General features: G+C 32.1%; 2 protein-coding genes across 4 annotated transcripts; one reads left to right on the top strand and one right to left on the bottom strand.

Moving 5' to 3' along the window:
- Positions 1-1,370: 1,370 nt before the first annotated feature.
- On the top strand, positions 1,371-5,819 carry LOC101506344 (calcium/calmodulin-regulated receptor-like kinase 2). Of its 3 annotated transcripts, none has more exons than XM_012717732.3 (8): positions 1,371-1,598; positions 2,952-3,185; positions 3,577-3,730; positions 3,905-4,031; positions 4,269-4,351; positions 4,430-4,501; positions 4,994-5,197; positions 5,452-5,819. In XM_012717732.3, the coding sequence occupies exons 1-8, from the start codon at positions 1,591-1,593 to the stop codon at positions 5,758-5,760; spliced, it is 1,191 nt and encodes a 396-aa protein (XP_012573186.1). In that variant the 5' UTR covers positions 1,371-1,590; the 3' UTR covers positions 5,761-5,819. The 3 variants fall into 3 exon arrangements, with proteins under 3 accessions (XP_012573186.1, XP_004507281.1, XP_004507280.1); XM_004507224.4 differs by having other exon boundaries at positions 1,372-1,598; positions 2,803-3,185; XM_004507223.4 differs by having other exon boundaries at positions 1,372-1,598; positions 2,785-3,185.
- A 901-nt stretch (positions 5,820-6,720) lies between these two features.
- On the bottom strand, positions 6,721-10,749 carry LOC101506889 (pentatricopeptide repeat-containing protein At3g58590). Its single transcript, XM_004507225.4, has 2 exons — positions 8,149-10,749; positions 6,721-7,387 (listed from the first exon to the last, which is right to left on the bottom strand). Exon 1 carries the CDS (start codon positions 10,517-10,519, stop codon positions 8,336-8,338), a length of 2,184 nt encoding a protein of 727 aa, XP_004507282.1. The 5' UTR covers positions 10,520-10,749; the 3' UTR covers positions 6,721-7,387; positions 8,149-8,335.
- Positions 10,750-12,007: the final 1,258 nt, after the last annotated feature.

Raw genomic sequence — 12,007 nt, 5'->3', positions numbered from 1 at the left:
ATATATAAAGTCTTATTTTCTTGTTAACAAAATAATTAAATTTAAATGGTTTTGAGCTTAATAATGATTTGATTAAGACCGTGGATGTTTAAACAATGTTTGGACAAAGAAATTCTTATTTGATATAAATATTTTTTGTTTTAATTTTCAATAAACATCAGTTGTAGTATTTTAAAATTGTGAGGCAGAGTTAATTTTTTTCTTTTGAAATAATTAATGTTGTGTTAGCATTTTTAGTAATTATTAAATTTATATTAAATGTGAAAGTAAGAATGGAACTCTTCCTAATCTATTTATCACTTAGCTTCATAACTCATTTACTTAAACGACCAAATCAACTTTATATCTCTTAACCGAGAGTTAGTTTATTAATAAGGAGGTTCAAACTTCTTATTTATCCTTTTCTAATTTCTAATTGTTCTTCTAATATATTCCTTAATCTCTTTATGCACCATAGGTTTTTGCACGTTTCTTAATTATTTTTTGTATAGTATTAGAATGTCATATTGAATATTTAGTCAACTGAGAACAATACGATTTTAAAGTTACTAAAATAAAAAATCACATATCTACAAAACAAAAAATAAAACAAGAAATTACAAAAAAAAATGACAAAATTAAAGTGTCAGAATAAACATATCTTTAAATTTGCAATGTTGAATGCAAGAAGTTGGTTATATTTTTATTTATTTATATTATAAATTTAATTTTTAATAGAATAACATTTTTTTTATAAACTAGAATGCTATTTAGTAATTAATTAACGAAAATAAAAAATTGATATAAACTTGTTTATTTGCACTTTTTGTCCTCCTATTTTCATTCACTCATAAATTTGATTTCTCTATTATAAAATTTAACGGTTTTGATTCTTTTATCTAATTTTTTAACCAATAAATGAAGATGTAATATATTTGAAATAACGTATCATACAATACAATGATGTTAAATGATTAATTCTCAATAAATTACAATAAAACTCTCTAAAAACTTCATTTTTAAATTCTAAAATTATGTAGTTTAGTAATTTAATAAATAAATAACATATAAATAATTAAAACATCTAAATTGTTATAAATCCTAAATTACTATTTTTTAATTAAAAATTTAAATAAAAGATGTTGAAATTTAAATTTAAGAGATCAACTTTATGAATTCGAAAAAATAATAGATGCAACTAAGCATATACACTTTTACATTCTTTTTGTCCTTTTTGTGCAAGTTTTTAAAACCTTAAACCCCACTCTCACTTCAATTGATCAACACAATACACTATACAAGCCAACAACCCCACATAAAGTATCTAATATTTTTTTTTTATTTAACTTAAATAAAACTAAAATAAAATCTATTAAGCCTCCAAGTCAGACCCTTTCCACTTTGTTTTGAGGAAAAACTCTTACAATTTAAAAACATTCATTCTCTCATCACAATCAACAAAATTTCGTTCTCTTTCATCAACTTGGTCGTTGCTTTTTCCTTTCTACGTACCCTAAAGCCACCCCAGAAGCTTAAAATCTCAAAAGAGTGTCAAATTCAGAATCAGATTTTGTAAAAATATGATTTTTACAACCTGGGTTTGTTCTTCTGATGATTTGGTACGTGGGTTTTGAATTTAAGCTTTGTTTGTGACTTTTTTTTGCTGATTTTGATATTGTTTTGTGAAGTTCTTTGGATTTTGCTTTGTGGGTTGTTATTGAATCATTGGGTTTGGTTTTGTTTTTGAAGAGAGTTTTGTTGCTGAATTGTATGTTTTTTTAGTGTTTTGAAAGAGAAATGGAAAGTGTTCATTCTTTTGATATGTTAATTAATAGTTTGATATAAACTTTGATGAACAATAATTTGGTGTTGATGGATTTGGCTTGGTGGGTTGTTGAGTTTTTGTGGATCATTGGGTTTGGTTTTGGGGATAGTTTTGTTGCTGAATTGTGTGTTCTTTTGTTTCTGTTTATTTTTTCAGTGTTTTTTAGAGAGCATTAGAAAGTTACCATTTTGTTATGCTACTTAGGTTTCAGAATGATGAACAATTAATTGATGTTGATGAGTTTGTGAATAGCACATTATTTACAAAAACCTTGCTGCAATTATTGTTATGTGAATCTTAAAATGGACCAACTAGATATGGTTTCGCTACATGTTAGTGTTATAAATCGTATGGAAATGAGCGGTTTGTTCAAATTTTGCTACTCCACCGTGTTATAGCCACTATTTAATAACAGTTTGTAATAAATAACACATCACAGGGCAATAGCAAATTTGATCAAATTGTGCTATACTATAGCGCCATTATAGCCCCTATTTGACAATACTGCTACATGTTTTATTAATTTCGTCTTCGGGGTAATTTCGTAATAGGATGCAGTTGTTTTGATTTCCCTTAGAATTTATCAATAATAAAAGATAATTAGTTATGATTGTCATAGTTGAGGTGTCCCTGCTATGTTCTATAATTTTGCAACCTGTAATTTTTGTTCGGGTATCTAGCGAGAGAGTTGGATGTTTCATGATTGTTATTTGGTATTTATTTGTGCTGATGATTTGTCCTTTATTTTGATTTCAGTTGTCTAAAACATTTACATCCATGAGTTTAACATCTCAAATTTGCAAATCACGTTGCATTTGAGTTATTGATTTAGATGATCTTTTATCTCTTCTCTTCCCTAAAAGAAGCACTAGATAAAAAAATTAAAATTGAATCACTTAGTGTCTTGAAGTTCAAGTTCACAGCATTTATATCTTGATGAAGTATTGAATTAACATTGAATTGTGCTAACACTTTGACAGTGGGCCTTTGTTCTGTAGTACTAGTCTTCTGCAAGATGATTTCAGTGTTTGATTATCAAGAAAAAAAGTCAAAGAATGGTTCGTCAAACTGATTTAGTTATCATCGGTGTCTCTGTTGGTTTGGCCCTTGGAATTCTGATTTGTTGCCTCATATTTTTTGGCATAAGGTGGTACAAGAAACGTTCTCATCTTACACGATCTGATAGTGAGCCTAGTTTAACAACTCTCCCGATACGAACGAATGGACTTGAAACAAGTAATGACTTTAGTGCATCCATCTCTAGTTCCGTAGCAACATCAAGGTCACAAAATGTACAGAAAAATTCCCATTTCACTTGGTGGAATCATCAAAACAAAGACCGATTTGCTTCAACATCAGGCATTCTCAAGTATTCGTATAAGTATGTATACTTTGCGCTTGAGCATGATGTTAAAACTTTGTTTCTTATTTCCAAATTGTTCTGGTAATGGATAACTACAATTAATTGACAAGCTTTCATTTATGGATATCAAAATATGTTGATTATTTTATTTGTGAAATTGAAAGTTTTTTTAGGGCCTATTAGGATTGACTTATTTGAACTTATCTAATGACATAAATACTTGTGAGACTGATAGGAAGAGCTTATGGAAACAAGTACATAAGTTGTTTTCACTTCAGCTTATTTCCATAAGCTTTTCATTATAGCTTATGAAAACATTTTATAACTTATATGAAAAAGTTAGATATATATGATTACATATGAAGCATATTAATGTGGACATTCATATATGACACTTTACATGATATAGAGAACTTCAAAAGGCCACACAAAATTTCACGACTACCTTGGGAGAAGGATCGTTTGGTACGGTTTATAAAGCCACAATGCCTACAGGAGAGGTGGTGGCTGTGAAGGTGCTAGCACCCAATTCAAAACAAGGGGAGAGAGAATTCCAAACAGAGGTATTAACAAATACTCTAGTCATTTCTTTTTAATCGCTGTTTCAAGGTCATTTACATTTACCAAAAATATCAATAAATTTTGAGCTACCTGGAGAACAACTACTCTATAAATCTAATGGTGGTCACCCGTCAAGCTTGTTGAACTTATGATTTTTAACAAAGATATTGTTCTAGGTGTCTCTGCTAGGAAGACTGCATCACCGGAATCTTGTGAATTTGCTTGGATATTGTGTAGATAAAGGACAACGCATATTGGTTTATCAGTTCATGAGCAATGGAAGCTTAGCAGCTATTTTATATGGTAAGAGGAATATCATTCCTTCCCTTGCCGAGTTGTCATGTCCCCTATATTTTAAAAATTGAACTGACGAAACCTCCATGTCATGGTCCAACAACTTTAAACCACTTGAACTGGGATGGAACCGGTCGAGCTGCTCAAATAATCACTCGGTTGTTTGTTGAGAGCTGCATCTTACTTTTCAATTTTTATATTACAAAGTAATGGTCTCAATTGAGAATAGTTTGTGAATATTTCTAGGTGAAGAAAAGAAGTTAAGTTGGGATGAAAGGCTTCAAATTGCAATTGATATTTCACATGGAATAGAGTATCTTCATGAAGGAGTATGTATGTTCCCTGATACATTTTTCTATTTGGTATGTGAAAATGTGTTTTGATTAACATGAATATGCATCAAACAGGCAGTCCCGCCCGTCATACATCGTGATTTGAAATCTCCCAACATATTGCTAGATGACTCTATGAGAGCTAAGGTAAAGTGTTCTTTGAATAAGTTCTTAATCGCGATTTTTCTTGAATAAGTTCTTAATCGTGATATTCCTGTCTAATACACTCCTAGAGTCCTAATAGTTGTTTTCATTATATTCATTTGCTTTAGGTTTATTTAAAATGACTTTCTAACATTTTAAGCTTTACAATTTGGAGTTAGCTTATTGGGGAACAATTTATAAAACTCAAATATTTGTTAGTTGAGACTTACATTTTCAAAGTTGGGATTTTCACAATAACAGTTAAGTTAGGCATTGTTTGGTAAAAAGTAGCGGATGACTACAGTTGATAGTGGATGAACTTATTTTGGATAATGAATAAGCTAAATGATACCGGATAAGCTAGCAGATTGAATTTGAAATATTTGGTAACATTGGCGGCTGAATTAATAATAAATCTAAAATGACATTACTTTGGTATTAATTATCCTCTTTTTTTTTATCAAATATCAATTAACTTCACAATTTCCTAAGTAGGTTGCTGATTTTGGCCTCTCCAAGGAAGAGATCTTTGATGGCCGAAATTCGGGTCTTAAAGGTACATATGGTTACATGGACCCTGCATACATTTCCACAAGCAAGTTAACAACCAAGAGTGACATATACAGTTTTGGTATCATACTTTTTGAACTAATCACTGCCATCCATCCACATCAAAATTTGATGGAATATATTAACCTTGTAAGTTACTATTTTTCTTGCAAAAAGCTTCCTCATCTTGAATTATGATACTACTCACTCTGTCTCATTATACATGTCACTGCTGCTACTTTCAACCACTTCAGAATTCAAAACAACTAATCATTTTCTTAAGAATTATGCATTGACTAAAATGACACGTATAAGAAAGAGGGAATACTATCTACTTGGTGTGAATCTTCTTATAGGCTTTTGAAGGTTTCCTTCTAATTTGCTTATTTGTCTTTTACTTTAAGGCTTCAATGGAACATGATGGTATAGATGAGATACTTGACAAGCCACTTGTTGGAAAATGCAATGTTGTAGAAGTGAGGCAACTTGCTAAAATTGCACACAAATGCTTGCACAAATCACCCAAGAAACGACCCTCGATAGGCGAAGTTTCACAAGTTATATCAAGGATAAAGCAAAGGAGATTGCGCCATATGATGGAAGATAACTTGTCATTTGCAAATAGTAATAACTTTTCAAGAGCTGCAAGTCGATTAGAAGAACGACTTGAATTAAGCAGGATTGTTACCATGAGCATCAAAGAAACTGTATGATGAAACACAATTACTCTAATATGGGGTGAAGTTAAAAAATCAAATGTGTTTGCAGACCATGGAAAGTTTCCATCTAACCTAATGAAAACTACTACTACAAAAATGAAAATTGATATTCCAATATTTTGCAAAAAACCAAGATCTTGTTTTAATGCATTTACTTTAATTACAAAACTATCATTATGTTTTTCATTTGTTTATATACTGTTTTAAAAATTGTGTATAAAAAACAGTAAAACTAGCTGAAAACAAGTGACAATTTATATAATAAAAGGGACAAAAACATACTATGTTTTCTTACAGGTCCCACGGGTGACCCAGTTAAAAAAAACATATGGTGCCAAACTAATTAACTTTTTTAACTTTTAAGATTATATTAATTATTCTATCTAATTAGTACTATATAGACCACTCCAATTCAATATCTATTTCCTTGCTTGAATTTTTAATCATGTTAAATATAATAATATTTGATAAAGGTAATTTAATAAAAATATTATGAAACAGAAGCAATAAGTTCTTCAATACTTGTCACATGATGACAATGTCAAACCCCTGCATTGGAGATGTTACCTTATAGCACAACAAGCTAATGAAAAACTAACAAAATAAAAAATGGAGTTGGAAATAGACGGCTTGATGGTGCACTTCTTGTTATTAACATTAAAAAAACAGTTTTTGTTTTGAAAAATACATTACAATATTTATTCATTTTTGAACTAATAAATTTTAAGATCATGATAACAAGTATGCCAAAAACACTTGTTAAGAAATCAAGAAAGAAAAGAACAAAGTTTACGTAAAAAAAAAAAACTTTTTAAAATTCAAGGCATTTAATACACAAATTTCAAAATTTTATTTTCTTTTTTAAATGTTTAATAAGGGCTCTTGTTAGCATTTTCCTAAATTTTGATCTAATATATATATGTGATAAGTTTAACCTATTACAATTATAAAAAGTAAAAATAAAAACTCTTCATCAACCACACTTCAATGAAATTTTATACACTATTGACATAAAGTTACCAATGAAAGGGAAAGGGAAGATGATGTCTAAAGTTAAACATCTGGTTGGCAACACACTTCTACAAATGCGTGATAATAATACACCAAATGAACAAAAATCTGAGCTTTTTGACTTGTTTGTTGGCATTCTTTTACTACCAATTAACTTGGTCCATTATTCAATTTCTTCAAGTTCAGGTTCTTTGGACTGCTTTGGTACTCCCCATGTGCTGCCTTTGTTCTAAGAGTCTTCATGAAGCAGGAAGTTTGGCTTTTTACTCCATAAAATGACAAACATTTTGCATTCAGTGTTACTAAGTGCTTGTTTGGTAACGCGTCAACAAACTTTTTCTCGTGTCCCAACGACTATTTAAATTGTCAAAGTGAAAGAACGCACAGTGATGGACAAATTCAACGTGAAAACAAACACAGGCTAAATGTTCACAAGTTTTGGTTACGATTCTATGTTTACTTTTTCCCTTGGCCTGCATCTGTATGTTGCAAATCTTCATTGATTATGCATCACAATGAGTTTTAACTTCTAAGCATTTAGAGTAATAAGCTAACACTTCCTCTTAAAGCACGATAGGCTTTTTAGCACCCGAGACGATGCTCCATTTCCCTATCAACAAATAAGTGGGGGTTAGATTAGATTTATGCTCCTCCCTAGATTAACAAACACCAAAATAACATTGAAACAAATAAAAATCAATGTTTTTAAAAACCAAATATGAGATTGAACCGATAAGATCACTGAGCCATGGTTCAACCATAGTTGAGCTGGACAACCAATAAATAAAAACTAAAGAAGTATCAAAAAGTTAAATAAATAAAAGAAATGAAAATCGGTTGAACCAACTTGTGGTGTAACCCGGTTCAATTCCGATTCCATCAGATTGTGATACATCCTATCACTAATATTCGACCTAGATTGTAAATGTGAAGTGTTAGTACTGTACTGACTAGTGGACAATGTTATTCACTCAATACATTCACACAAAATAGGTTCTCTTTCTATAAGCCTTCTCTTCTATAATTATATTCCATACATTTGATGTTCCAATATAGGACCAAGCAAACATCAAATAAATGTAACTCATATAAACAATGTTAAAAAAAGTTAATTCGAATTGATAGCGATACTCTTATATGTAAAAAAATTCATACAAATTGAACAAGCATGTGTAAAACTTATTGCAAATTAGAAACATGAAGCCGTCGCATCAATAACACATTAACATGCGGATGTATGTCCTTATAGTAATTCATAATCATACCAAATACTTTTGTGGTCTAGTTGTAAAAATATGAAAGTGCAGCATAAAACACAGACTATTCCTTCCCAAACATTTGAGAATGACAATTGTTGAACATATTACTTACAATGAAGGCATGTTGTTTCAACTGTTGAGCAGCTACTTCAAAATGAGAAGCATTCTGAATTGAATGCCTAATGATATCGACAACATTCGACTGTATTCAACATATGAATGCTTTGATTTCAACCAATTTCCTTAGATTTCTGGTTCATGTATTATTGCCAAAAGATTATTAAGTTTTGCTGTACAAGTCAAACTGCAATTTCCTGCCTCTTGAACCCTTCAACGAAGCAGCGCCAAATACTGGCATTTGGTGGGAAAGGCATGCTTTCCATGACTTCCTCAGCTTCCTTTATTTGTCCATTTTTAGCAAGGAGATCTACTATGCAATGGTAATGATCGTGTTCTGGTTGAATCCCATAAATGGTTCCCATTTGCTTGAAAATTTGCATCCCTTCACTTACTAATCCACCGTATCTGCAAGAAGAAAGCACTGCTCTGAGAGCCAACGCATCGGGCCTCAACCCCGTCAATTCCATGTTGTGGAATATCTTTACTGCATCGCGAGCATAACCATTCAGCCCGAGGGCAGAAATTAAAGCTGTCCATGTAATAATGTTTCTATCCTTAATTTCTTCGAAAACTTTCACTGAATTTTCAATGTTTCCACACTTCCCATACATGTCAATTAGTACATTGCCCAAAAATGTGTCACAACTATTAGTCTTCACAATAAGACCATGAAGAGAACCACCCAAATCCAAACAACAAAGTTTTGTGCACACGCATACTAAAGTCATTAATGTGTATTTGTCTGGATGGATGTGTCCGGAATGCATACGCTTGAAAAGCTTGAAAACTTCATTATAATTATTGCTTCGAGCACAGGCTGAAATGGCAGTGTTCCAAGATACAACATCAGGCTTTTCTAGTAAAGAAAGCAACTTCATTGTTTCATTATAATGACCAGTTCTGTTATAGATTCCAGCAATTATATTAGAAGGGATTAGTGAAATAGGGTTTTCAAACTCTTGGACAAATAAAAGTGCTTCATTTATAAGACCATTTCTAGCATAAGCCATAACAAGAGAGCTTAATACATATTCATGATTCTCATACCCCATTCTTAGAACCAAACCATGGAGCTGATGTAGGTCTAATACAGATGATGACTTAAGAACAGAAGAAAAGGAAAACTTGTCAGGATAACAACCCAATCGAATCATTTCTCGCAATAACCGAATTGACGTGGAAGAGAGAACGTTTGAGTAACCCAATATCAAAGCGTTCCAAGAAACCACATTCTTCTCTTCTATCTGATCAAAACAATTATGAGCAGAAATCAATTTCTCACATTTGGCATATAAGTCCACCAATGCAGTACCAACAATAACATCAGATTCAAAACCACTCATGATTACTTTAGCATGAACACATTCTCCACACACCAAGTTTCTCAACCCGATACACGACTCAATAACAGCTACAAACGTGGCCTGACTCGGCACCAATCCACTCCTCAACATATTCATAAACATCTCCAACGCCATTCGAGGCTTCCCACTTTTCACCATTGAACCAATGATCATATTCCAAGACACAACATTCTTAACAGGAACCTGCTCCTCAAACAATCTATCTGCCGAACACAAAGCTCTACACCTAACGTAAACACCAATAAGCGAATTAACCGCAGAAACATAACAATCAAACCCACATTTAGTCATCAAACAGTGAACCTGTTCACCATAACTCAAATCCTCTTCACAACCAACAAGTCCAGACAAAAGAGCCACAAAAGAACCTTCAGACAACAACACCCCCAACCTCAATACATCGCGAAACAAAGCCTTAGTCTCCTCAACAAAACCATTACAACCCAACAAAGACAACATGGTGTTCCAAGTCACTAAACTCTTACAACCCATATCATCAAACACCAAAAAAGCTTCATGAAAACATCCATATCTCCCAAAAAAACCCAACAAAGAACTACCCACATAAGCATCAGCATAAAAGACACCATTTTTAATACTCAAACAAAACAACTCTAAGCCCTGAAACATCTCCAACTTTTCACAACAAAGCAAACCCGTTAATGTATACTGATTAGGAGCAAACCCACATAATCTCAAGTGATTAAGCAAAGTCCAAGCTTCATCTACGTGTCCACGTCGAGTATAGGAAGTTACGAGCGTGTTATAAGAGACGAGTGTTCTTTGGGGCATTTCATCGAACACCTTGCGTGCTTGAAGGAAATTGTTGTGGGAAATGTAAGAGGAAATTATGTTGTTATTGATGAAGATGGATTGGTTTCGAATGGGAGGTGTTGTGATGGAGAGTGCGTGGAGACGTTTTGTTGCGTCGAGGGATCGAAATGTGGAGGTTGATTCGAGGAAATTGAGGATACGGGAAACGTGGCCATGGTAACTCATGTATGTTGGTTCTTGCTTCTTGCAAAAACACTCATTAGCCTGTGTTGAAAAATGTAGTACAATGGAACATGTATTTGTTTATTTGTTTATCATGGTTAATCTCTTGATTGTAGGGACAAAAGCAAGAACTCTTATATATAATGATTTTTTTTGGTGTATAATATATATATATATATATATCATATGCATCAAACTTATACATAAACAAGATATTATTTGGCCTCTACAAGGCTTAGTTAAATTATTAGCTAGCTAGTCCTGAGAGCTTACAAATGATATAACAATCTTCCTAAAAATAATATTTTCATAGATATAGTGACAATCAATCTCTGCACTTAACACGCTCACAAAAGATCGAATTAGATGCTATATTTAAAACAACTTGTTATCAATATAAGATTCATTGACTCAAACTTACAAAACTTTAACTCATCAAATAGTTGGTTGTAGTGAAAGTCATAGCTTGATATGTTGCTTTTGGACTAGATATGAAAAGAACACTTTACTTTTTCAAGAAATAAGATTTGCTCATAGGAACATACTAGATAAACTAATCTTGATAAATTGCAGCTCAATAATAAAAGAAATCAGACTATTTAAACCATTTATTTGATCGAACCATTCGACTATAGTAGGTCAGGTCAGACCGACTCATTTGACAACTCTAATAGCAATCAGAAGATGAACTAAGACATCAAACTCAGTTAGTATATAAAACTATATTAGTGTATGCATTATTCTCATAATTTAGTCATCTTTGTGAGATCCATTTATATATTTCAAATTTCAAATGAACTAAATGTCATTAATTGTAGCAAAGAGGATTAAGAAGTGCACAACACTAACAAGAAAGAATATGTCAGGTCTAGTCATAGTAAAGTTGTTCAACTTTCGACCAACTTTTGTTATTTACATGGGTCCGAAAAAGGATCCCTTGATCCACCATAAGCATGGCCTTTGGATCCATAAATGTGTCAATCAACTTACAATGTAATCTAGAAAAATTTCCCTTGTACCCTCCTTATTATACCTATACCCCCAAATTTAGAATGAAATGACTATTTTGCCCTCATATAAATAATAAAACCTCACAAAATTACCATTCCACATTTTTACATTTCCGGAACAGAGAGTAATTTTTTTTTCCAAAGTTCCGGAGAAGTTGAGAAACAAGTTTTCCGGTACAAAAGTTGTACTCCGGAAACCTTGTTGTAATGTTTGCCGGTACCAGAAATCTTGCATGAAGTTTTCCGGTACAGAAGAGTGTTCCGAAAAACATATTTTTAAGTTATCCGGTACAGAAAGTGCTCCGGAAAACTTGATTGCCAACATTTTCGGTAGTTACCGGAGAACTTGACCATCAAGTTTTCCGGAAGTTACGTATTTTTTTTTAATTTAATTAATTATAATTTTATAAGTTATTGTGATTTAATTCTTTTAATATTTTAATTTTTCAGTGGGTGCACGAGGAAGAGACGGCAAAATCAT

Source organism: Cicer arietinum, chromosome 2 (assembly GCF_000331145.2).
Source record: "Cicer arietinum cultivar CDC Frontier isolate Library 1 chromosome 2, Cicar.CDCFrontier_v2.0, whole genome shotgun sequence".
In the NCBI taxonomy this organism is placed as follows: Eukaryota; Viridiplantae; Streptophyta; class Magnoliopsida; order Fabales; family Fabaceae; genus Cicer; species Cicer arietinum.
Note: the sequence above shows the minus strand (reverse complement) of the source record. Positions and strands in the feature narration are given on the sequence as shown.